Source organism: Diadema antillarum, unplaced genomic scaffold (assembly GCF_040938485.1).
Source record: "Diadema antillarum isolate AM-2024a unplaced genomic scaffold, OU_Dant_1.0 seq00000845_RagTag, whole genome shotgun sequence".
Classification (NCBI taxonomy): domain Eukaryota; kingdom Metazoa; phylum Echinodermata; class Echinoidea; order Diadematoida; family Diadematidae; genus Diadema; species Diadema antillarum.
Genome location: NW_027271719.1, coordinates 823590 through 851360, shown reverse-complemented (window position 1 = coordinate 851360; position 27771 = coordinate 823590). Strand labels below are relative to the sequence as shown.

Sequence of the window (27771 nt, the reverse complement as noted above, 5' to 3'; positions counted from 1 at the left end):
CTCATTAGGTGCCTATACAATAAATATGACCAGTCCAGTCAGTGTGGAATCATGAATCAATCATTGATATGGCCAGCATGCTCAATTATTTGGTGAAACATGTACACATACTGCATTTATAGTACATACACGTACATGCTCAAGATTGTTTTAACATGGAGCTTAAGTTTAGAAATAATTTCCAGTTATATTTCATTCCTCGTTCCGTAAAGAAACATTGTTTTTTTTTAAAAATCAGTATGAAATGTTAGAGTGCTGCCAAGTGCCAGAAATATGCCAATCTTTCTTAAAGGGAAGAACAACTTCATCAACGTAGGACCAAAATAGGAGCAACAAGAAGACAGAAACAGCAGTGTTGGTGGCCATCTGTGTACCTACTCTATGGATGATTAGAAAGCCATGTTCACTACTGACTTGTTCCAATAGACTGAAGAAGAAGAAGAAGAAAAAAAAACCAACAGTGAACAAACCTGTGAACTTGCAATTGTAATATATGCAGGAAATCAATGAATGCTTTGGCAGGACAGTTTTGTATTCTGTCATGACCTATCTCCGGCAACAAGAGTCATGAAGGGTAGAAGGGTTGGGGGGAGGGGGGGGGGGGGGGGGGAGGTTGTTGGTGGGGGGAAGAGGATGGGGGAATAGGATTATATGATCAACCCCCATGTGTCAGATTCAATTTTTGGACCCCGCCACCTGTCACTTAGTGGCTGCTGTAATATGATTTTCGGCTGCGTAATTAACTTTGGGTCGTTGTGGTTCCCCCTTGTTTTTGTTTTCTTGTGGCTGACCGTGTACAGGAGCTCAGATGCACAGCAAACAATTCAGTGTAGATTAAGAAATGATCCAATTTTTGTCTGACGTTTACATTAAAAAAAAAAAAAAGACTTATTCTTGTGCCTTGTGTGGATTTCCTTATAAGTGAATTTAATCAGTGAAAATATTAACAATGAAAAGAGACTTTGCATTCTGACGAAAATATATTTTGAATGAAAGCAACAAATTGTTTGACTTTATTTTTTTTTAGTTATGCCAGATGGGTAACAAGAAATTATTCAAAAATCATATGGCATCAAAAAGTAATTATTGTACTGCAGTAAAGCTGTCTAGGTCACAATAGAGCAGTAGGTACACTGTACTATTCTCTTGTCTTTTACTCCATCTTTGCCCTGTACATTGCCCAGACATGTAAATGACTAAAATTTTCCGAATTGAAAGATGTGACATATCTGGTTTTTTAAGTATTGTTTGACTGTTTTTGTGATGGACAGAAACATACAATGTGAGCCTAACAAGGAATGCAAGCCAAGCTGCTTTGAGAAAATCTCTTTTCCTGAATAGTTTCTTTTTTTTCTTTTATACTGATTTCAGATTTTGTTTGAATTTTGTTTGTGTCTTTGTTAAAGAAAAAAAAAAGGGCACTCCTTGCATCTTTCACATCGTATTGGGCAAGAAACCAGATGCAAGCTTCACTTGCGCTGACCGAAGAATGAACTGGGTTTAGTGCAAGGTTCAGTGCACGCATGTCGCTGGTGCACAAATTATCCCTCGCAGTGATGCATGATAACTTCAGTATTTTTTTTAAAAAATAGTTTTGGAATTAGAAATGCAAATCACATTACAACATGATTATGCTCTATTCTAAATGTAATGGCGCCCTGTTTGTTTAATGTGCACCCAATAGGGCTGCTTCACATTATTCATGGGGCGAAACAGATCTCATGTGAGGATGTTAACTGGTGGTTATCTTAGCATGCCTTTTTGCGGGCTGTCTGCCTTTCATGGTGAGAATGAGGTCTACTCTGCCATTTCAGTCCACACCAGTGTTTTGCCTTTAGTAGTATACATGTAGGGCCTATATGTTGCAGTACATTGTACAGCAGAGCTGTGGTGTATGCTATGTTTGTGCTTACTGTACTCTGTACATTCCTTCCTTCAAATTCATTGAAGAATTATTATATATTATATATAATATAGTCTTTGCAAATTCCAAATATATTGAATTTTTGTTGAGATAATGTAGGCTTACATGTTTGATATGTGTCAAAGTGCCTTCCAACTGATGATAAAAAGGAAAAATTATGTCATCATGCCCTAGACCCACCAATAATTTTGCTTTATGCCACTATTAATTGGCACTGCAGCTTTTACACTCTTTGTGTACTTGTGTATTTGTAATTGTTATATTTTTGTTTCCTCTGTGAAGAAACTAAAATGAGGAACATTCTGATCTTTGCTAAGAGTGTAAATTTCTTTGTTATTTTCCGTCTGTTTCTCAAACATTGCCTAGCACATGTCAATGCCACATCCCGCGAAGTACGCAAGAGCTTGAACACATCTAGGTAGAATGGAACAGACAGACATATTGTGCAGCGTGTGTATGGATTCTATTGACAACAAAAGTGCTGCGGAACTAAATCAACAAGCTCAGTGTGCCATGAAAACACTCGCTGCAGTGCATAAATGGGGAACCAAGCACATTCTCAAACAAACTGGAATTCTGTCGTATTATTTTTTTTTCCCCATGGCTGGCTTCAAATTAGTGTGCCCCCCTTTTTTGGGGTTGTGTTTTTCTCTCCCTGTCACTCAAGCTGAAAGGGACCTGCCTTTATTTTGTGGGGGGGGGGGGGGGGGGGGGGGGCCTTCCACCAGCTGTCTGGGGCAGACTGGTTAATGCGATCATGAGGACAGGAGGGTGAAAGGTCAGACGGGGACAGAGGTCACATTGGGGTCACCCCAGCAATTGAGGGAGCGACCTGATGTCCTCCATTGCTGTGGGGCGCTGCCTTTATGATGTGCAAGCTACAACAATGTGTTGATGAAAATGAGAAGAAAGAGAGAAGAAAGATGGTCACCCCACTGTGCCCTTTCATCTGTAGTCTGTATGATACAGATTTGGGGTAGAAATAGAAGTCGATGGCACTGAACGTTTCAACTTCTGCTCGCAAAAGAAGCACACACCTATCTCTATTTTTGCATTGTGATTTGAATGATTTACTGTATCCTGTATGAAAGGTTGGCAGGGAAATAATGAATAGATCCTCTCCCAGTACCATCAAAGTTTCTGACACAGGCTGCAATTATTGTCAAATGCCATCATCTTCAAGTTCACTGAAAAGCAAAAGAGGGAAAGAAAGATATTTTATAGAGGAAAATAATATTTGTAGAAAATCCTGCAGTGATCTCTCCCGATCTGACTCACTTGATGGTGGAGAGTAGTAAGATGGGAGGGAGAAGAGGGAGAGGATGGGGGAGAGGATGGGGGAGGGGGGTGCATGCTTTCTCAGCTCTTGTTGTTCTTGGTCGCATGTACAGGAAGCAATTTTGTTCAAGGTCTATCGATAAATCCTTCGATTGTGCATCCTCCGTTTCCTTCTCGCCGAATGCTACGACTTCCTGCCTTGCTTGCGGGGGACTGCTTGCTCATGCCACGGTTTCTAGGGAAATGATGCTAAAAATATTACTGGCTTGTATCTATTAGATGATGCGCCTATTCCCAGGGCCTTTACTTTAAGACTGCAAGATGACAGATTATATCTATTCGAAGAGTAAAATCATTACTGATTTTTAATACTCTATGATTGGTTCAAGTGAAACTTTGTTGCAGAGTGAATGATTACCAACCCATTTCTTTACTCTGTACGACTTCAGACTGTTTCCAGTGGTAGAAATATGTTCTTCTTTCACAGTCCCGAAAATTATTTTGTACCTTAGTGAGTACGTTCGCCTCCTATAGTGGCTTCTTCAGACTGCGTCGTAGATGGCGGTATGACGCTGGATGTGAGAGAATGGTATCATACATGTGAGAGGAATATATTGGCCCGAGTCTCTGTTCATTGTCTAGCGGTTTTCCTGATATCAATTGAAGAAGCCACTAGTAGGAGGTGAAAGTACTCACAAAGGTACAAAATAATTTTCGTGATTGTGAAAGAAGAACACATTTCTATGAAATCACCAGTCAGATGAACCTCATTCAGGATTTAATGTTTCCAATGGTGTTGTGAAAATCTAAACTGCATGATCCAAATTGTTGTGTCTGTTTTTTTCCCCCCAGAAATCAGATAGGACACACCATCTGTTCCTTTTTGTAAATGTTAATTTTTGTGATGGGATGATATGATGTGCATAGCAAAATGAAAGAAGAAAAGTACATGTAACTTGAGAACTTCAAAGAGCTAAATCTTGAAGAGTGTGATGTGTGCTTCTGGGGCTATTCCAGACAGACTCATCTTCACTGCATAGTACAGTGTGAGAAAAGTAAACAATGTTTTTACCTGTGGTTGTGCCTTTAGTAGTTCTTCGTGCTACTGTCTGACGATTCAGCGATGAGAGGCCATTATTGTTTCCTCTTTTTTTTTTGTGGTGGCATTGAAAGATGTCTCGTTTGCCAAACGAGGGATTTCCCGGTGATCACCTGCTGATTAATCCCATCATTGGTCTTAGAGTTGAGCTCCCAGCTCCATGATCGGAAACATGCATGCCCACATACACCCATGCATATAATAACATCACTACAGAAGCAATGGTGGTCCCTTGAGTGCCAACCACAGTTTTGGTTTGCTTTGTTTTTTTGTAAATGATCAAATATCCAGTGTTTTAGCTTCCTTAACAATTTCCTTTAAGTAGGGAGTAATCCTGTTATGGGAGATCAAATTACTTGTTTTTCCTTTTCTTGTGCCAGATATTAATATCATAAAATTTCCTGTCAGTGTGCCTAGCACTTTACATTGACCACCTAGTCTTTTCTTGAGCCTCCAGCGTGTCCGTTGCTTTTATTTCTTCTATTAGGAGGAGGTTCCTACAATTGTATTTGTGATACTTTACTGTAGGATTGTTTGTCAACATGGTTTCCGTCAAGCAGTAATAAATATTGTATTAGCTCCCACAAATGTGTGGATACGAGACCACCGGGCATTGCACTATTGATAAGTTGTAACTCTGATCTGATAAAAACTTTGCCACTGACAGTTAGCTTCTCCATACAACATGCAAGAGCGGGTCATAGACAGAGAAAAATGTGATGGTTCATAGGGGTTTGAGATGGGAAATCAAATTGCATTATGAAAAAAAAAACTGTAACCAAAAACAGCAAAAATAGTTTGTGCAAGTATGTAGCCAGTGTGTTTTTGTGCCTCCAAGAGGCTTATTTGGATGTATACCTCTTATGCCCTTGGCTACCTTGACCCACATATGCCATTTAATAGAAGACGAAAAAAAAAAAAACAACAACAACCAAGAGCAATATTTGTGAAGTTTGAGGCTGATTATGCCTTAATTCAGGCATGTTATGAACATTAGCAGCATCCTGTAAGTATGTTGCTGCCAGGATGCCGTACTGTAGGTGTGCAAATTATGTATGTTTGCCTGCCTGCCCCCAGTGATGTAAATATAGCTCTTACGGGCAATATAAGTTGATGCAATATTATTGGCTGATGATAGAGATGTTCGTGCTTATTAAGGGGGGATCTGAAGGGTACAAGCGTACATAATCAATATCCTTACAACTCGTCCCCCCCCCCCCTTTTCCGTGTGGCTTCAGGCACTGAGACAAGTGTATAATCTCTCTAGAAAATGAATAAGTGGACTCTGTCAGTGTAGAAGTAGAATCATCAACATTGCTTAGTATTTGTACATTATGAAAGTATTTTAGTGATCAGCAGTAACTGCAGAAAAAAAGGGGGGCAAGAGTAAAACCTGAGAAGTAGAAGAAGTAGTTGGGTAAAGCATGCAAACTTGTAAAAGGATAATACCAAGTACACAGGTGGCTTGACATACATTCAAACCTGTAGGCTTGTTGTATTCATATAGCATACAGCGGGATGTCTTAGGTTTTCCAAACAAGTAAAACCACTTTCTATATATTTTTAGAAAAAAGGGGGAAGAAAATTGTCTTATGTCTGATAGGAGACTTTTGTGACAAAATTATTATTGTTATTTTTTTTTTTGTTGGTCAGTATTCAACCCCTGATGAAATTATGATTTACTGCAATTGACAGACATATGAGAAAAAGGAAGATATTACATGAGATGAGGGCAGAATCCATGAAGACCTACAAGTATGAAGACACATATTGGATGAGATGGCAAGCAGAACCCCCCCCCCCCTCCCCCAATAACATGATTGTCAAGACAAACAAAACAAGAGATCTTGGAGCCAGTACTAGATAATTCAAGAAACCTGTTGTGGAATTGGAAACATATTGTGGGCCAAGAGAACAATCATCTCTGATTTTGATATTTCATATATATTACACTTGACTGTCCACAATGATGCCAGGGGAAAGGCAGTATGTTCATTTTCCCCAAGGGGAGCCTTGAGTATGTATGTTGCAGGCATGCTTGTGATCTATATTTAATTTTGGTGATGTGTTCCCAGCAAGCTGCTGTGGAGTATATGAAGACGAGGTGGATTAATACTCTAGGGTTATACCCTGTATCTGAGGCAGAACTTATGAGCTGTCTCGAGTGCTTGAAAATTTCTTTGCTACCACAATCTGAATGTGACAAGCTGGATTTACGCGCCGCATCGGCGTTAACAAAGTTGAATCTGATCTCGCGAGGAACGAGATGGGACCGGCTCCGGATGAGAACTGGCAGATTGTTTACGTAGAAGGCGTGGGTCTGCAGGATGTATCGTCAGAAAGGTGGATTGCCCTTTCGAAAGCTTCTGAAGGAACATGCAAAGTCTGTATGCAGCAGCATCGTGAAAACGTACTATGTGCTCGAGAATGTCATGTTTGTGCACCAGGAGGTCCCTTGTAGCATCGACCTCCAGAAAATGCAGCATTATGCAAGTTTGCATGGATGTTAACAAGTGATCATCTATTCCCAAATATGATGCTAGAGGAGGCTGATGCAGGAATGAGATCATGCAGGCCAAAAAAAAAAAAAAAGTTTTCACATCGCCTGTATCTCATTGCATGCACACAGTCACACACACACACACACACACACACGTTTTTAAAAGTCAGGCATCGACGGCCCAGGAGCTCATAAAAATTGGATTAGTTGTTGCTTGGTTGCTTGAAAATGACAGTTTATTGAAAAAACGAATCATGACAATTTAAAATGTTTGTATGTAAGTAATGGTTACAGAATCAGAACACGTACTGTACATGATGTATGGTTCCTCTGGCAACTGGAACTTGCCAAGATAAGATAAGATAGGTGTAGAGCATCAGTTTCATATGATGCATACGAATTGTTGGTTAGTTGTTGTTGTTTTTTTCAAATTCCCAAACAGGTTTTTGTATTTTTATTCAAAGAAAACACTTTTCTCTTGCTTTTGATAGAAATGAGTGATAGTAATATTCCCCCTCCCCCCGGAAAGGTTTCAGTCCATAAAAATGTGACTTCTGTATTTGAATTTCTTATTTCTGGTCCGATTTTGAAGAAACTTTTATGACTCTAGCTGTCCGATACTGTAAAACATGATATATTCGCGGCATGAATTTTTTGCGTATTGGAGCCGACGGCCTTTTTTGCGGCATGAAATTTTCGCGAACTGCCAGTGGCATTCAATGCATATAGTGTAAGCAAGAACTTTCGAGTGCATTTTAGTTTCGCGAATCTTGGCACTCGCAAAATTCGCGAAATTAAAATGCACGCGAATATTCCTCGTTTTACAGTACTTCTCCCTTCATCAAAGCCAACTTGCACATGGTGCTGAATTGCACTTTAAAGACCCGATAGGGTGGTCTTCATTCGCTGCCCACTGGGGCTACATTCGAAACCACAAGTAGCGCCCATAAGCCACGTGGCGGGGAATGTGTGCATTGAAACACATACTTAGTACACATTGGTAACTGTCGACTCCAGTCAAGATTCTTGGGCTGTGTGTATGCTTACTTAGAGATCAATGGTAAAGCTGTACACAATTCGTTACCAGGGATTCTTGAATTTACCCAAACCGGGCCCACCTTCCCACTCAGTGAATCCACACGCTACGGGTCTGAAATGTCGTGCTACTTCCCAGGTGGAACAGCCCTATAGAACGGATTTTTGAGTAGGAAATTCCCTCTGTGGGCTGTCTGGTAGGGTGTACTGTTACACCATCTGAATGGAAGATGTGCCAAGCTTTATGAGAGGAAAAGGGGAAAAAAATACCTCAAAGGTCATCATTGCCTACAGTTTATTTGGAGTCATTGTCTATGTCATTTCCTCCCCTGAATGGGTTCTGCTTGATCAAAGAAGATGGGACAACCATGTAAGCTAACTCGCTGTTTTGGGGGTTTGGGTTTTTTTGGTTTTTTTTGTTCTTTAGCAGTGTTGTCCCTATTTTTTTTTTGTGTGTGTTTTTTTTTCAAGTTACAAAGAGAACCTTTTCTCTTGTATTTTATTTGTAAAAGTAGGTCCTACACTTAGTGTACCTACACATGTGGAGGTTTGATTAATTTATCAATTTTTTTTTTTAAACTCCCTCCAGCAGTTTTGAGCTCCGAGAAAATTGAACTGTTCTCTTAAGATGGGATGGTATGAAAAACTACAGATAATGGCAAATACAATGTACTTCATCAGTCCCTTACCTCACCCTATGTGTATGCTGCATTCTAAATACAGTGTACATCCTGGTAGCCTACCAGCATAAATATTGTGCTTTCTGTCATGTTGGTTGACAGTAGAAACTCACAAAACGGCTGTGTTTGCCATATATTACAACTGTATTTGCAAGACATTCATATATTCATTCAAGATAATCAGGAAGAATATCGGGGAAAACTATGCCATGATATCTGTTCTTCAATCCATGACTTTATTTTGAAAAGAAAAAGAAAAAGAGAGGGAACAATACGTTTGTCCAGAAAATGTCTCTGGTGTGTGTGTGTGTGCATGTGTGGGTGTGTGTATGTGAGTGTGTAGTCTCCACTGAATACTTCAATGACATTTTTGTGTGTTTCCTTGTTTTTTTAGTAGTGTGTAAAAAAGTAGTATATGGTTAGGAAGGGTAGTTAGGTTAGCTATATGGAGAATTGTTTTTTGGGGTGGGTTTTATTTTAGATATAATATACTTCCATTTTTTTTTTCAGTAATTGCTGTACTATTGCCATGTCATTTGCGATATTGAAACATATAAATGTATTATTATTTCAGTTATCTTTAAAAGACTTATTCTTAATACAGTAATACCAAAAGTTTCTTGTATTATTTGATTGGAAGTGAATAAATATCTCAAAAAACCCCCCAAAACAACAACAACAACAACAAAAAACCTGACATTCAAAATCTTGAAGAAGGAATCCTGGGAGTTATAGTCTCCACTCAGAGACCATGACCATACCAGCACACAGGGTTTTAAATTGCCCCCGGTATATCGGAAGACAATGCTGAGTGATGCTGACATCTGTATTTCTCATTCATTAAGGGTGTCAGGTCGCTGGTGGCAGTGACGAGAAAGCGGGGGGACTCATCGGGCAGAGATTATTGCCAAGGAGAGGGGTATCCACTGCTGCTGTCGTCATCAGCCAAACTCTGAGAGCAATGTTAAAGTGCAACTCTACCCAATATTCACATGGACTTGAATAGCTGTAGTAATCTCAAACTAGGTTTTGATCAAACTAGAATTGTAAGGAAAGAGATTTTGAAGTTTCACATATACAAGTTTTCAGGGAGCAGTAATTAGCGCAAACCTCTCCAATGAGTTTACTGCAGTGATGATGTCATCAACCAGAGATGCCAACTCATACTGTAGTGCAATATTTTAACCCATTGAAGACTAGTGTGTACTCGGGCAGAATGTGTATATGAGAAATGCATGTTATAGCAAAACAGCCTGTCCTCAAGGGGTCAAAATGATTTTTTTTTTTTTTGGTCATTTGTTTGCTTTTTCATAAAAAACAAAAACAATTGCAGGTGTCATGGAAAATGTGAAATGTGAAAATACTGGTTTTCCAGCAAGAATATGAATTTTCAGCCCTCAGAATACTTCAGTGCTATTTACAAAGTGGGCATTCCCTGCATCACCTCACAGCTGTTCCATTGGGGTGTATACAGAAATTTATACAAATCCCTGTTTGGGATGATAGTTGGCAGTTACAATCCTCACCTTCTTCAAACCATCCTCACCTTCTTCAAACCATCCTCACTCAGTGACCAAAATGCAATGAAATGATGTGGAAGCTATTCTTCTATCCATTTTAATTTCATTTGTTAAAAAAAAAAAAGATTTAATAATGAAATGTGACGGTTAATGTGGAGGTCAATGAGAGATTTCGGAGGTGATTACATCACCATCTAATTTGCATTTCTTATGGGGATTAATACTTGAAATTATGATATTCTATAACTTTTTTTAAAATCATTTAGCTTGTGTCCACATCAGACAGAACTTAATTCATTCTGTTTTTTTCCTTTATTCCACTCTTTTGAAGGTAGAATGGTATTGCATTTTTAGAAAAGCTTTAAGGCTGAGAAAAGTCATAATGATTTTATAGCACTGACATTAATGCTGGGTCCCAAATAATTGCTGACAAATAGGACAAATTTGAACCCTTAAACTGTTTTTTCACAACCAGGGTGCTCATCCTTTGAACTGTTAACAGTTTGCGCTCATTGCTGCTGGCTAAGATTTCACTCCTAATATACTACCACATGGTTTGGCTCTGATAACGAATTGGATTTAGTAGGGTGGAAACTTTGTGAGTCAGATATTGTTGAGGGTCTGTCAACATTACATACACATGATCTTTGTAGTCATGAAATCTTGGAAAAGACATATTATAGTCTTGATGTAGGTTGGGTGTAGGTGTGTATCATTTCAAACTTTGATCAGTACAAGATATATATTTTTACATTCAGAACGTGCAAATAGATCAGGCCCAATAATGTTACAAACCTCAAACATTGTGAATAACCGCTTGGGCTTGCTTAACATATTGCGTTCATTGTGATATCTGTATCTATAGACACAAGATGGTTATCTTTCTAGACTGATTTCCTTACATTATGTTTCTTGATGGATGTTTCCTCTGAAGACAGTGAATCACATATATCATTGTCTCGGGTTACCATATTCATTATAGTTCAGCTTTGTGTTGTTTGATAACGTCATAAATTCTACATATTTTTCTTACTTATTTTGTTTTTGCCAACCATTAGAGCTGATGGCATAGCTTTTTGGGTTTTTTTTTTGTAATGTTTGGGATGATACAAGATGTTCTTGCTTCTTGGCCCAAGGTAATGCCTAGTATCATGTCTAGACTAGAGACCAGGCTAATTTTGAATTTGGAATCTGAGCTTGCACCTTGCTAGTGTGCAACGACATTCTATTCTTAGCCTCTATAATAAAGATGACATTATTAAAGATTAAACCCAAGTTAGGAAATAAAGATTGTCCCATGGTGAGTGGAAGACATTTCCTCATTCAAAGGTAGAAATCAGAGAATGAAAGTGCTTTTGTATATTCTCGACCCTTCAGAAATAGTTAATGCTAAGAATTTGACAGGCCATTTTGATACAGAGTACTATTTACAGGGAAATTTGTGAAAATTTGGATTATTTGCCATTAAGATGCATAATAACTCACAGACTCAATATAACTCTGTAGAGACTCTTCATCCATTATTTCCTGTTTGTTTTGCATTCTAGGTTCATATAGAGATGAAATATGTTCTGAAGGTAGTACTGTGTGTGGATTATGAAATCATTTGTTCAATATGCTATAGAGAGAAAGAAAGGGACAATCGCCCTGTGGTTTCCCATGATGCCTCACTCAGGTCTGTGTGCCTTCCCTTTGAGGACACAATGTAACCAGGGAGGTTGGAAACCTCACCTCTCTGACGTAACGCTGCATCTTCCATCAGTATCAAAAGCCTTTGTTAGCGCAGTACACAGGATATTAGAATTAATTTTCCTTGAGATTTCTGTTTTCTTGAACCAGCTTCATGACAAAGAGTTATTTTGGGGCCTCTGAACAATGATGTCCCTGCTGCCAGTCATGTGACGATAGTAAACTGTGCACAGTCAGTGTGAGTACCATGCACACTCAAATCTTAAACCGTGCATACATGCGCCATGCACACTCGAATCTTAGACTGCTGATATGCCATGTTGCCAGTGACAAACTGTCCCGTGTGAATGTGATGCTAGTATCAGTTTATTTTCATCCAGGCTGCTGAAATTATATTAGAAAATAACATTCTTCAAATATTCCTCCCATTAATGTGGTATTTGGGTCAAAAAGCCCCTCATGTGTTATATATGACCCAACTGTGCATGCTCTGAGATTGAATTTGATTGTGTGTTCGAAAATTCCTAGAGGAAATGTCTGTATGGAGGAATGTGCGTACTTTGTAGTTTCTTGTTTGTGTGATGTTGATTTGGTTTGCTTATGTGTTAGTTTGGTGTATTTTTTCCCCTATCTGTCTTGGCATTGCATTTTTCCCATTATGCAAATATTTTGTTACAAATAGCTAAGAGCTTTGACATTTGAAGAAAAAAAAAATGCATTGTAACTTCCCTTCTGTGTGTAGTGTTATGAATTATTTGCCGGGAAGAAAAAAACACACATATAAAAAAGTTTTTTTTTTTGTTCCAAGGGGACTTGTCTCAGATCAGATCTGCTTAACCATTGCGAAATCATTCACATTGAAAAAGTACGACCATGGAGCTACTTATGGGACGACTTACCTTGATTACACAAAACGGCTGACAGTTACAGAAACTGTGCACTTTTTAATAGTAAATGGTGGTGATTTACGAGTTGAATAACAAAATGTGCTCTGTGTGATTTGCTCTTTTCCATTCATTCTGTGAGTGAATGTGCCATTAGGAACGTGCAACAATATCCAAAAGGTTAAACTTGTTAGTTCATTATTATTTGACGGTCCCCATAGGTACACATATTTAAATTAGCAGCACATACATGTATCTCATGGGAGCTGTCTTCAATTTTTTTTTCAATGTAATCTTCTTCTTTTTTTCCTATGCAGACCCCTGTCCACCATGCCGGGCATACAAGATGAGTCCAACGGGGGCCCGCCCGGCAGCACCAAGGACCTCCTCTACGACCAGTTCATCCAAGCGGGCACGTTCCAGGGCATCCTGAAGACTTTCTTCCAGCTGTGCGAGGAGCTGGGCCTGAAGCCCTTCACCGACCACCACAACTTCTACCACCGCTTCAAGTCCCAGCTCAACTCATGGAAGGCCAAGTCGCTCTGGGCCAAGCTGGACAAGCGGGCCAACCGCAAGGAGTACAAGAAGGGCAAGGCATGCTCCAACACCAATGTAAGTTGGCCCCGTGAGGATGGGTGCCAAACCCTGTAGGTTGTGGGTTGTCCTGTTCTGTAGATGTAGCATGTCATGGGATCTGGGGTTTTTTTTTTTGGGGGGGGGGTGAGAGAGGGTTGTCCAAATGTAACATAGATCTTGTCAGACAAACTAGTTCTAACACTTTGTAGGAAAATACCAATAGAAAAGACAAAAGAAAAAAAAAAAAACCCAGGGCCCTGCATTTCTACCCCCCCCCCCAACAAAAACCGAACACACACACCAGCCCCCCTCCCCACACACACTCACACACAAAAAAACACTAGAAAAGAAAGTAGAAATAAAAGTAAAACATGCGTGCAAAGCAGAGAGAGTAGAATGAGCCCAATTGATGAATATCATCCTTATGATTGGAAGGATTTATGAAAATTGATAGAAAATTGCTGCAAATTGGGTAGGATTCCCCAAGTGGATTTAGGTACAACGTGTACTTCATCATTTTTTGTCTGGGCGCAGTTCTACCAAGTCTACTTTTTCACTTACGATATTGAAGACACCTCATTGCATTTATGATCATGAGGTAAGGCAAAGGCTGCACTATTTTTTTCTTGCATTTTTTTTGTTTTGTTAATTGGTTGATTCCTATAACTATTTATAGGCATGACATTCTTCCAAGCACAACTCACACAAATTCTAAAATGTATCGAGTTTACACTGGTGGAAAACTGAGCATTTGCACGCTTTCACTCTCTGTTGGATTCTGTTCCTTTTGCCAGAGCTCTTCAAATTTCTGGGTTGGGTTACAAAATAATTGTGGCGTCCTGCAGAGCTGCACATTTGCAGTCTTCACCCTGGGTGAACTTTTCCCTGTTTGTTGCTATTCAATAAGAGTTATTGAATAGTCATCTGACATGCCACTTTGCCTTTTGTGGGTACAGTGTCCGTCATAATGTGGGTCTTGTCTGTGTGTATATATTCACGAATTGCTGGTCCAATATCGTCCCAGGAGACACCTAATGGATCTCAGTCCAAATTCCTACTTGTTTCCACTTGGATAATGTACACACACGGTTATGGCGCAAGATCATTTCAATCATCTCCCTTCCCTAAACTGTTTACGAATATCATGTGTTTATTGTCCAGTGCAGGGCCCCCACTAACAACAGTGTTCAACTCACTGATGGAGCCACCCTGTGAAAACAAGATTAAATAAATACATAAACTGTGGGATAACATCCCTGACAAGATTAAAACATCAGAAACGATTGATGAGTTTAAAGCTACCCTTAAAACACAATGTTTCATGATTAATAAATTAAGTGATATAATTTTATTGACGGTCAAACTCCTCATTCTCATGTCCTTGAAAGGCTTTCTCTTTCTAGAGCACATAGGGATGATATTGTGATATTTATGCCCTTTATAAAAATGGTTCGTTATTATTTTTATTCATCAGTGCAAGTGACCTAGGTTCAGTTCACGGAGAAGTCTGCCAATGTTGACTCTATCAAGTTCGTTAAGGATTTGCGTCATTGTTGAGATTACATTAAGACTCCACCCAGGGCATGTGCTTCGTTCTAATCAGCGGCAGTTCTGTTCCCTGCAATCCCCCAGCCAAACCCCACACCCGTAGCAGAGTAGATTACCAACATCAGGATGCTACAGGCCCACTTGCTCCGGCTTGGGGCGACTAAAACCTCACATTCAAGCAAGAAAAATGCATGGTTTTAGGCCCCATGCCAAAATGCCCATACAGGCAAGTCCGTAGAACATGTAATCCCCTGCAACCTCCTGATTTCACATAGTCCTGTTGAATTGAATAATTTGTGGCACATACATGTTGTATGTTTGACACAACTTTACAAAAGCTGTTGGGTCAACCCACAGTACTGGTGTGTTGGTGCTATATACTACATTCATCTTCCAAGAAATTCACACGTATTAAAGATCCTTTGGTAGCTTCAGTGTGTGGAACATGAATACCTTATATATAGAAAATGTATCTGCTATATGACCTCATAGTTTAATATCTGCCAGTACCCTCATAAAGTGGCATGTATTAAAGTTGTAATATAAAGTCATTGTGGTGGCCCTTGCAACCATTAGCCAGTGACAAATGACATTTTATTTGCATTGTTGGTGTAATAACCGCACCCTTTGTAAGTTATAAAAGCTTAGAATTGCCAATTTATGTGAGGCAAGGGGAATTCTTATAATTTCAGCAAACACATAGGTCCTACCTGCTACGTCAGTGCATTGTAGATTATGATGGGAAATTATGTTACATATTGGTCCAATCATTTATCACTAACAAACCAGGAGTATTGCAATATGGGTGATTAGACAAGCATTGTCGCATAATTGTCAAACCTGTCATCTCTAACAAAGCAGTTAATATTTTGATAGTTTTAATGATGAAACAAGAATTGTTACCGTGCACGTTGTGTCTTCCACCCATGATACTTGCTTGTCAATGCCATAAGGGAATTCAGCGGGCTTGGACCCTACCCAAAAGCTGATCTGATTTGGTCTCTTTGGAGGATTTTGAACGTGAAAGCTGCCAAGCGATTGCGGCTGATTGTAGTTGGATTAATAAGTCCTTCATGGATGCTCTGTTAGCCTCTAATAAAGCTAACTTTTGTTTTGCAAGCTTATGCGTTTCATGGTTAACCATGATTGTTAAGCATAGGATATGTGTTTCACAAGGACAAGGCAGTGTCAAGATAATCCCTTGAATCCTATTGAAGCACTTAGTTCGAAATCTTTGTATTAAACAGACATTTTGTGTTCTTTGTTTGGGGGTTGCCTTGTAAAAATGTTAAACGTGGCATGAATGTCACCCGTGTATAAAGGTCTCAACATTTTTCCCCAAATCAAGAGAGCACTTTTATCAGCACAATGACAGTATGATTGTGATGAATATAAGTTAAAGATGGAGATTAGAATAGTAGGCTGGTCTTAATTGCTGTCTCAAGCTCTCTATACCTACAATGTTGCTGTTGTCAGCTACAACTTCTTTAACATCGCTACAACTTGTACCACCATCACCACCACCACTCCCACTATATCACTGAAATCACGCCTACCGCCAGTAAAACCACTATCCCACAATCTCAAGCTGCATTTCACAGTTGTACTTATGTCATCTGTGCTATGTTCTCAGAGACTCCAACCCCAAGCACCTTCTGATCTGGAGATTCTCCCGCCTGAAACCCCTAGCAAATGGGAGACTCCAAGTTGATGTGTGCAAAGCGCAAAGTTCCTAGGGTTCTAGATACTCTCTGTTGCTATATCTAAGGCTTATTTTTTCAACATACGATAGCAATAAGTAAGAAATCCTTTCCAACGGGAGACACAGAGCCAGGGCGGGAGAAATTAAATCTCAAGCGGGAGAACAGGAGATTTTGCAAAAATGGGTTTTCGGCGGGAGATCTCCCGTCGAAAACGGGAGAGTTGGAGTCTCTGTGATCTGCTCCCCTCCCTATCATAATCGGCATCATTCATTTTAGTTTCATCAATCAGAGTGCCAATAAAAGCATATAAAATCATATGTTTGCTTACTAGTCCTTATAAGACTTGCTAATGAGAGATTATAACACTTCTTCTTCCCCTCCCCAAGTGAAAAAAAAAAGATCAACAGGGAAATAATTTTCCATCTAAAATTAGCAATTATCTGGCTGATGATAGACTGAAAGATTTAATGATACAATTAAAGTGTTTAATAATGTTTTTTTTTAATGAAAAGTACACATTCTCTTGACTTGTTATTGGCATATATCAAGGTGATGTTTATTTGTTTTTCCTTCTGTCATTCTGCCAGAAAAATCAAATTGTTTCACTTCGGTGACATCACAAACTGTTATAGCCTTGTAATCTAGTCTCGATGACACATTAATTTAGCCACAGACTTTGAAAGCTAAACTTGTTAAAAGATAGTTCAGTATTCATAAAACTTTACTGACACATTCTGTTCATATTTCTGCATTAAAAGTAGAACTTCCTATGTCTGTGCAGTTCAGTTCCCGTAGAATTTCTGAGCAGTCTGCTAGCTGTTCTAATCTTCAATAACATGCAAAGAAAACTCAAATGGCAAAGAGGTGTAGGTTTAACATCTTATGTTTGATAATTTCATATAGTCTTAATACCAAATGCCATCAGCAAAGGTAAAATGATAAACATCTTGCACAGGAAAGCTGTTGTTAGAGTTGAGAGGATAGCATGAAACAAAGATGCGGCTGTACCCTCACACGACGAGGACAACGCACATGCAGAGGCCCGGTATGAAACCGGAAGACTGATGCATTGAAAAGTAAGACTGCTGGAATTTCTTGCTCTAGTCTGTCCCCTACTTCGACATCAATCGGGCAGCATTCAGGAATTCTAATGAGTCATGCAAACAGCAGCTTTTACCCAGCCTCAGGATCTCTCCTCCTCCCCACCCCTTCCCTTCTTCTTAACGAGATGCCCTCAATGATTTGTCCATGACCTCACTTTGTACAATATTGAGCTGTAGCGGGTGCTTAAAGGCTGTGCGGAGAGAATCCCTTCGCTGAGCCAATGGACATGGGCAATACAGAGAGAATTCCATAGCAGCTGTCACATCATATTTGATGGTGGGCTACTTGATGTCTGTCCTAGCTAGCAGACAGACCACAGTATGCTTAGAAGCTTGGCTACAGGGTGTCATTCACTCTTTACAGAAGTCTACACTATTATGGCTGTATGCACTCTGAGGATGAGTGAATCACCCCTATTCTTTCTCTTCTTTTTCTTTCTGAACTGGGTAGATATCTTCAAAGTTCATCTACAAATGCCATTTTGTTAAAAGGAAAATTTGCTCATATTAGCCTCACAACTGGTTTTCGATTCAATGAGAAGTTTTGAGTGCACATTGTATTTAAATTTTTTCCTAACTGCCTGTGGCCCATAGTTGTTTGATAGATGTGTAAATGTTATACTTGATCATGAAAGAAATAATGCAGTAACGTGACATGTTCATCTTATGAGTCATAAGTTAAAAGCCCCATCAGTTGATCTCTCCCTTTGCATTCTTTCTTACTCTTTTCCCTGGCTTCTCTGTCTTCTCCATCCCTGTTAAAAAAAGAAAAAAAGAAAAGAAAAAGACACTCCCTCCCCACCCCCCCCCCCCCACCATCTTTACTTGCTGTAATTGCTGGAGGGCTCCTTCTATTCATGGCGATGAAGATATTTGTTCTGTTTTGGCCCCCAGTAACCCACCTGCAAGTCAGAGGTGTTGTGTAACGTTACTGAGTGAATCTCATTAATCAGGTCAATTAGACTATGAGCACACTGAAGTGAAAATAACTGTATTAAAAGAGGAAAGCTTGGCATGGCAAGAGATATAATTATGGAATGGTGTAAATGCAGAGTACGTGCCCTCAGACATTTTTGGCAGTGATTAAGTAACAGACCGTGTTGGCCAGGGACTAGACAGACGAGCCAAGCCAAAACAAAACAGGACAAATATTGTTGGTGCATTGCCAGATATGCATTAAAGAGTTTCATCTATCCAGTTGCCATCAAATAATAGTTTTGATCTTATTTTGCTCACAGTCAGCAAACATTGTAGAGAATTTGATTCGTTGGTTATCGAGTGGGCTTTACAGAGCAGTATGAATGATAATGACATGTTCAGTATAAACATCCTTACCTGCGATATGGGTCATACTGATGTGATTCAAAATAGCTTATTTTGTTGAGTGGCATGACATTGTGACTTAACAAGGCAATCATACGTGTAATATCATACCTATGGTCTGTCAGAAAAGCAATTTCATTTTTTAATACTGTACAATGGCCTTTAGAATAGATCAGTGTATTTATTCGCACATTAAAGGCTAATGTGCTACCATAGCCCATCATCAGTCATGGCTTTGTGTTGAACTTGGCTGGCATTGTGTGAATCGGGGGTGTCGTTAGTGGTTTGATCACGTTTTAACAATGTCGCCATGGCGATGGCAGTGATGGCAATTAGCAGGTGGCCAGGCACCAATCTGTCATCCCTGGACAGATCTGTGCTGGTGTGGTGGTGGCTGGAGGTGCACCAGCGGCCAGCACCATATGCCACATTCTCTTCTCCCAGCTGAATGCCTGCAATTAAACCCATAGCAATGAGCTCTACTGCATGTTGTTTTGTGTACATATAACATGCTGTATAGTCTATATATTTCAATACCTCTGTACTCTTTTTTTTTTTGTAAGGGGGTGTGGAAGGGTAGAATATTGTCAAGATTACTCAGGGTATTCAATGGGGATACTTTGATTTGTGATTGATAGATTAGATTTTAGTGGTGCTTTTCCACTTCTGTCTATATTCTCTTCTGATGTGAAGAAGAGGAAAAATGAGTAAGAGTGATATATATATATATATATATAGGCCTATTTATTTCTTTTTTTAAATGTAGAAATTGTTGAAGGAGAGTTCATGCTTTCCTCCCTAAACACAAGCGACATTGAAAATCTGATTAACTTTCTAGGCTGTGTACTTGTGTTACCTTGTGCTGCTTGCAGCCTTCCAATCGCTATTTTTGTTGTTGTTTCATTTGTTTTTGTGTTAATTGCTGCAGAACGTGGGAAAGTGTTGAAATGTTAATTCAATTATTTTCAAATTCGTGTTTACAGAAAAAGAAATGGTAATACGGCCCAATGTCAGGAGATAAATAGAATGAACCAACTGTTCTTCATTCCAATGAATTGTGCACTCTCTGTATGGAAAATCAGCTGTACAAGGAAATAACAATGCTCTGCGAAATAGGATATACATGTCACATATGTATGGGCTTTGCAAGTGACATTTAACACCAGCAGAGTGACCAATGTGGTTTCTATATCAGGAAGCATTTCTTCTTTTTTTTCTGTTTTCTTATAAAGCAATACATCATATGGATTACATTTTTACAGGCTTCAGTGCTTCTTGTCTTTGCTTAACATCATTTTTCCAATCATTACGTTTGTCTAATGCATTGCCCCCCATTTGTCGTCCAACATGTGCAGGTTTTCATTATCGGGGCGGGTCCCTGTGGCCTGCGAACGGCCATCGAGTGCGCCATGCTGGGGGCAAAGGTCGTCATCGTGGAGAAGCGTCAGAGCTTCTCGCGGAACAATGTGCTCCATCTCTGGCCCTTCCTCATCACAGACCTCCGCAACCTGGGCGCCAAGAAGTTCTTTGGCAAATTCTGTGCTGGAGCCATTGACCATATCAGTAAGACACACCAATGAGAGGATGTTATACTTACTGTATAAAACCAGAAACAATTGCATCATGAAAATTACCCGAATTGGAGCCTGTGGCCTTTTCTGCAGCCTAAAACTTTTGAGATTAGCCTCCAGACATGCAATGCATTTTGTGTTTAAAAATTAAAAAAAAACAACCAAACAAACTAAAAAAAAAAAACCAAAAAAATTTGCATGCATTTTACTTTCACAAATCTTAAATAGCTTCTTATGAAATTTGCCAAAGTTTCATGCATGTAAAAGTTTCAGGTTTTACAGTGGAGAGTGAGTGACCTGTGTACTCTGAGCTTTACCTCCAGGGTTTTGACATTCTAATTTTCTTCAAGTACAGGGCAATGTGAATTAGGTTTTAATAGTGACATTAACAAATCAAACTAAACAAAAAATTACAAAATTACAACATTGACCCTTGATCCCCTGTCCAGCCTTCACCCTAAAAAAACACATTGTACAGCTTCTGGGAAGTACTCAAAAAAAAAAAAAAAGTTAAACCAGAAGTGCAGAGACCTGAATCAAAGCATCTGCGACAGTATCATGAAAGATTCAAGTACATTCCAGGAATGCTGTTGTCATACCTCAAACAGTGTTTGCTTCGGTATCGAAGGTGGATGTTTTTGAGTAGATGTTATTTCAGAAGCATCATTCAAGTACGAGGCCTTTTCCTTGGGCCCACGCATGCATTAAGTGATTGCTGAACAATGTTTAAATGGATGGGTTGGAAAAGCACAGCTCATTTCGAGGAGTTACTCGTACTGTATGTATGTCCTGATGGTCATATTGAATAATAGAGTGATGCTATTCCATGCAATGCAGCTATTGCAACAGCCATGCACTTAAAGCAAAGATAACAATTTTTTTTTTCTCCCCATAATCTTTGTCATCTCCAGGCATACGGCAGCTACAAGTGATTGTCCTTAAAGTAGCCCTCATCTTTGGAGTGGAGATTCATACAGGTGTAACATTTGAGGACCTTGAGCAACCACCAGAAGACCAGGAACATGAAAGTGAGTGACCGGGACATTAACCCTCTGATTGTCATAATGTTAGAGTGACATTTACTTTTATTTATATGTACTGACTGGGTGCCAATGGCCTTTATTCATCTTTGTTTTCTTTCATTTGTCTTTTTCTTCTTTTTCTTCTTTTCCTTTTTTGCTGCTTCTTCTTATCCATCTTTTTCTTCCTTCACCTTCTCCATGTTTTCTTGGCTTGCTCTCTCTTCTCTTTTATCATATTTCTCCCGTTTCCTCTTCCTTTTCTGCTTCTTCTCTCCCTCCTCCTCCTCCTTCCTCCTGCTTCTTCTTTTTATCCTCTCCCACAAGTTATCAGCTCATTGTGGAAATAAGTAGTGCCTGAACTGTACAGAATGTTCCCTTTGCAAGTATAAACTTCTTATTGTGCGTCTTTGACCTTGAATTTGGTGTTAGACAAAATGAGAGTAGTTAGCGTTAAAGTGCCTTTGAAAAAAGATAAGGCAAGCAGCATGTGATCTATTCTGAATTTGACGGAATCAAATGAGATAAGGATAGAGACATGGGAATGGGAAAGGAGGACTGTGTCCTCTTCTTCTTTTTTCTGCTTCTTTCTTTCTTCTTCCTCCTCTATCTTCCTCCTTTCTTTTCTTTGATATCCTCCTTGAGTTTGATATATTGGCCCTATCAGCTTAATGTGAGAATAAGCATTGTCTTGAATGTACAGAATGTTCCCTGTGCAAGTATAACTTTCTTTAGTGTGTGTCTGTAACCTTGAAGTTGTTATCAGACAAAGTGAGAGTGTTCAGCATTCAAGTACCTTTGAAAGAAAGAGGTAAGCAACAAGTGATCGATTCTGAACTTGACCAAACCAAGCAGAATAAGGATAGAGAATTATTGGGAATGGGGAAAGAGGATAGAACTCAGAGCCCCTGAATCCAGGACGAAATCACTTTTGGCAGGGCTGAAGTTAGCGGAATCAGGACAACAGGCAATCCAACCATCGGATCCCATTAGGATGGACTTAAAAATAGCGCGCATCAACACCCCTGGCTGGATTTGTCCGAGGGTAGCCGCAATAAAACGGAAGTCCCTCGTCCAGTCATGCTGCCATACTCTGCACTGTGAGCGACCCCCTGCTATTATGAGACATAGTCTGTTCCCTGCATGGCTAGTGTTTGGGAATTTGCCTTATGTGGTCCCTATTATTTCTGTATTGCTCCTTGTTCCTTCATTCCACAAGCAGCTTATTATGTGGAATGTGGAATTAGCTGATTTTACCATAGGTGTTGTTGTTGTTTTTTTTTTCATTTTATAGAAAAAACTGGAGGAAAGAATGAAATACCACAGAGAAAGGTTTTATTTGTTGGCTGGAAGTAGTTGATGCAGGAGGTGAAAGGTGCAGCATAATTTTGAAAAAAAAAGAAGAAGAAGAGGGGGGAAAAAGAAAATGAAATAAGCCATTCTAGTCTACGACATAGACTGCTGAATACAAGGAATACTGGCAGATCAGAAATTACTCTTGTAACAAATCATGAAGAAAAACCTTAAAGAGCAAAACAGAAACTGATTTAATAGAATGCAGAACTACCAAATCTCCCTTACTTTGCAGGAGGCTTTTTTAAAACTTCAATATCTCTTCATGTCTGGACGAGAGAATATCAAAATCTCCATCACTTTTGAATTGCTTTTCAATAGTGAATACCCATAGAGATACATGTAACATGCAAGTATATCCCTGATTCCCCCTTGGAGGTGTCCCTAATTTCAATGGGTAAATGTTGGCTGTTCTGTGGATGCCATTGGACGTTGTAGCGCAAAGTGTGACAAGGCACAGTTGTCACAAGCAAAGGATGTCTGCGGCACACTGGCCAGTGTGTCGAGTCCCGGGAGCCGCGGTAAATTTCAAAGCCGGGCTTCGAACCGGAGACTAGCGGCCGGCACCCGCTGTAGCGTGACAAATTTGACAGTAATATTCTGATGACCGGGTGCCAAGCAACCAAAGGCCTGAATCATTGAGCTATCATGCTGGCATTGGGCCGTCTTGTGATCGGGATCTTCTCACATGGGGTGGGAAGGCTTATCTAACGTGTGAAATTTAATATCCCTGCCCAAGTGCATGAGACTCTTTTGCCCTTTCTCTCTCTCTCTCTCTCTCTGTCTCTCTGTCTTATTTATTCTCTCCTTGTCTCTCAAGTTCCCCATGCCATTTATTTGTTTGCTTTTTTTTTTCACTGTTTCTCATTTCCATCTCCTTATTGCTTTGACATTCAAGAAAAAAGGCTTGTATTTTTGCTTTTTCCAATGGGATAATATTGTCCCCTCCTTATCAGCTCTGTCTGTCTGTCTGTCTGTCTCACTCTCTCTATCTTGCCCAAAATAATTACATATGACTACATCATCCCTTTCTAGTTGTCTTTAGATCTCTTCTCTTTCTTGCCACAGGTATAACTACTTCTCTTCTCACAAGTCTATTGGCCCCTCTTCCTGCATACTTCTCATCCATCCCTACCCCTCCTCCTCCGCCTCCACCTCATTTTATCCCTCCAATTCGTGCTACTTTCCCTCTTCTACTTTTATTATCACTTTTCTTTTCTTGCTCGTCCTTATCCTTCTTGTTCTTGTTCTCCTCCTATTTCTGATTCCTCTTCCTTTACCCTTTCAGTCCTCTTCAGATTAAAAAATAGACTTCATCATGTACTGTATATGCCATATGTTTTATAGCAAGTCTAATTTTTTTGTTTACAAATTGGGACTTCTGAACAATTTTGCTCGTGGTTATGATTCGCTATCGTGGAGGACAGTGCTGAATAGAGAAATGTGTGCATGCACGTCAATAGCACCTGACGAAAGAAATTTGTGAAAATAAAAACCTTGCAAAATATATAGCATATTATGTTAGATATATGAAGAGTTTTATTGGAAAGCGAGTCAGCTCAGTCTGTGTTAATCTTAGATATTTGCACATAAAGCTGCTTAAAAAAAGAAATAGTGAGAAGATATGGCATATTTTTAATAACTTCAAGGATATTGTTTTGTAACAAGTGAGGTACCCTGGAAAGGTTTTATTTTGCTCTGTCTGGTGATGGACTTTTTAAAAATGTTTACAAATTACACTTACGCGGTTCGTGATAAACTCTTCATATGTACGTATCTTGTATTACTATTTTGTATTGTGATACTTACATGTATGTTAGGACATGGTATATGATGTATTGCTTGTTTCATGTAATATGTTATGTATCTAATTCACAATAAATATTTGGTTTTTTTGAGCACCGTGATTTCACTGTTATGATATGTCAGACTATATCTGTGAGCTTTCCTTGAGCTTTCCTGATTTCATCTCTCTCTATAAATCGTCGGATGTTTTCATACCTTTGATAATGTTGACATAATGATTATGAAAACATGCAGTCTCAAACTCATGTTTCTCCTTTTTTTTTTACCCCTTATGCTCACTGTTTGTTCATCAAACAAATAGCTGCCGTCTATCAGAAATGTGTGTATCAGGGACGTCAAAGGGTTGCTATCTTACAGACTACTTTACCTGTAGACATGCAGGCTGTTATTTCATGACTGTTGTCCTTTTGTGTTCTAATTTATCCTTACCAGAAATTGGTTGGAGGGCAAGGCTTAGCCCAAGGGACCATCCGGTCTCCGAGTTTGAGTTCGACGTCATCGTAGGAGCAGATGGGAGGAGAAACACACTTCATGGTAATGTACTTTATATTTTATACCAACACTGTTCAGCAAAGTTCCCTACCCCCCCCCCCCCCCCCCCCCACGGTGACCTTTTAACCCATGTAGAACCGTGTAGAACGAATAGACACAGAACAAAGGATGGGGCTGCATTTAAGTGTATCTGATATGATTCACGTCATCGTGTCAAGCGATAAGAACATTGCATTCCAGCCTTCACATGCTACATGAATAATCGTATCCACCACATCTTTCATCCGTATAGAATTTGACGTTGTGATGAACGACCGTGACTTTACTGTAACCTAGAGAGATAACATCAGTTGTGCTGTGATATTATTTCCCCCTTCTCTGGTGTGATATGTAAGTCTTGCCTCGGGTAACTGATCCGTAACATAAGTGCGCACACTTCAGCACGCATGACAGTGGGTAATCCGTCAAAATCTTTGGCCGGTTCAGTGGGAGGTTGTAGCCAAGATTACAGAGCGTACACCATTATAATGAAAGATGTGGTGTGTTGTGGCTTGTTGTGCAAATGAAATATTTCCCCGCGGCATTTGTTTTCTTCATTTTAAAAATAAATGAGGAAATGATTCATGCAGTGTGGTATTTTGTATTTACATTGTTTATTTATCTCCTCTCATGGTTGAAAGCCCTTTCAGCTTTGCTGATTTTCAAAGGGTTTCTACCGACCAACATCTACATAGAAATGAAACAGAGTGTATGTATGCATTATATATGAAAACATACATTGTATGTATATCTTACTTATGCAAATACAATGGAATATGTAGAAGATGCACATTAATGCACTTCATGAGATTCACAGTTAAACAAATGTTATACATGATCAATAATAATACAAATTAGACTTACTAAATTCTACCAAATTTCATAAGCAATAGAGACAGTTGAATAGGATATGAGACAAGCAAATAACAATGTTATAAATGTTCAGATGAAAAGTGTTCATTTCCATAGATCAAAGTATTGACAGATAGAATAGAAATGGTGACTGTTAGAGTTAGGCAAAACATGTCAAAGCATGTTTATAATGAACATGGCTGAAATGGAATAATGGTCCCTAAACAATGTACATGTAGTAAGCATTTTTAATTTTTTTTTTTTTTAAGATATAGGCAAAACAATAAAGTGACAGCATATTCAACTCGCCTGTCTCCTGCATTCAAAGGGTTTTCCAGCAATAGTGCATCACAAATAACCGAGGAATGTGTGTATGACACACATGGATGATGTTAGACAGCACTTGACTTCGTGGTGTCATGCATTGCTGACTGACCCCTGTGGTGCAGTTCAAATGCATGTACAAAAAAAAAAAAACCAACAAAACAAAACAAAATGGAACTTCATTTATTCTGCATCAAATATGGCATAAGACCATGTCATGGACTGTATAAGGAGTAATGAGTGTGAACAAAAGTTTGAATTTTCTGTCTTTGTGAACCTTCATTGCAATGACTTTAACTGTTCATATAAGTCCTCAAGCTGTGGCTGCTGTAGTACATGTTGATGGCAAGAGTTATTGGAGTACCTTCATGTCCATAAATCATTCGCTTGTGAGAGCCTATATCATTAGAATGACAATTGTATGATTCTTATTTTGTAAGTGTAGTGAATATGATTGCATTATGAATCAACTCACCTTATATGCCACATAATTCACAAGGGTAGTATTTCACAAATTATGACTTGCAAGGCAATTCCGTGAGTGGTTGAATTTGCGATCAAGAACCACAGCGATTGGACAAGAAATAGGTTTGATATTTTCCCCCTGTCATGAGAAAAGTTAATGATTTACCACCTCGGAAATGATATACAATCCATTTTGTGTTAAGTGAGGCAATATTTTTGCATGTTGTTAATTTTGCAAGTTGTTAATTTTGCAAATATTAGTTTTACCAATTAAATGCAAAAATCAATACCAGGTATACAGTACTGTAAAAGTGGATATTTTCGCGCGACTAATTTTTCGCGCTTGGTGGGGTAAGAAGAGTTTCGCGTGTTTTTAATTCTGCGGAATCAAGAACTGAACTACTGGAACATAAGGCAAGCAAAAATATTTACGTGCTTTTATTTTCGCACTAGTTGCGGGTTGCGCGAAATACGCGAAAATTTCAACACCGCGAACATTTCCACTTTTACAGTACATAGTTTTGTGAGTTCCTGTCTGATCTAAAGTCAACAGCACCAGTCATGTTATGGGAGTGTATCAACCGAATGCTTATCAGAAATGAAAAAAAAAAAAATAAGGGGTAGCTGAAAATACTGCAGTGCTTTACGAAATGTTAAATCAAGCATATTTTCAATGAAATATTTGTGGATGCCTTTCCAGTGTTCACTAGTTATAGTAACGAGTAATGGCAGCAAAGTTTGCTATGTCAAGTGCAGACAATTCCATGAGGACAGTTAGTTTTTATATAATACATAAAAGCACTGAGATGCCGAGTTCCCTTTTTCCCCTGTTAATGATACATCCTTCGGCATTGTGAAGTGATAAGGTTTTATTTGATAAACATGTAGATATGTATTTCTTTTTTTTTTTTGTCGATCTCATGAAGTGTACAGGTAGAGCTGGAACTCATCCCTATGTACAGTATCTCATGTGCACATTATAGAGTCC

General features: G+C 39.1%; 1 protein-coding gene across 1 annotated transcript in view; it reads left to right on the top strand.

Annotated features, from left to right (window-relative positions):
• LOC139740235 (uncharacterized) overlaps positions 1 to 27771 on the top strand; it is a 103931-nt gene that overhangs the window by 8307 nt on the left and 67853 nt on the right. The window contains exons 2-5 of the mRNA XM_071650818.1: positions 12927 to 13221; positions 20218 to 20425; positions 21345 to 21461; positions 25044 to 25145. Coding sequence (XP_071506919.1) covers positions 12940 to 13221; positions 20218 to 20425; positions 21345 to 21461; positions 25044 to 25145 — 709 coding nt within the window. The 5' untranslated portion in view covers positions 12927 to 12939. The remainder of the gene's footprint in view (positions 1 to 12926; positions 13222 to 20217; positions 20426 to 21344; positions 21462 to 25043; positions 25146 to 27771) is intronic.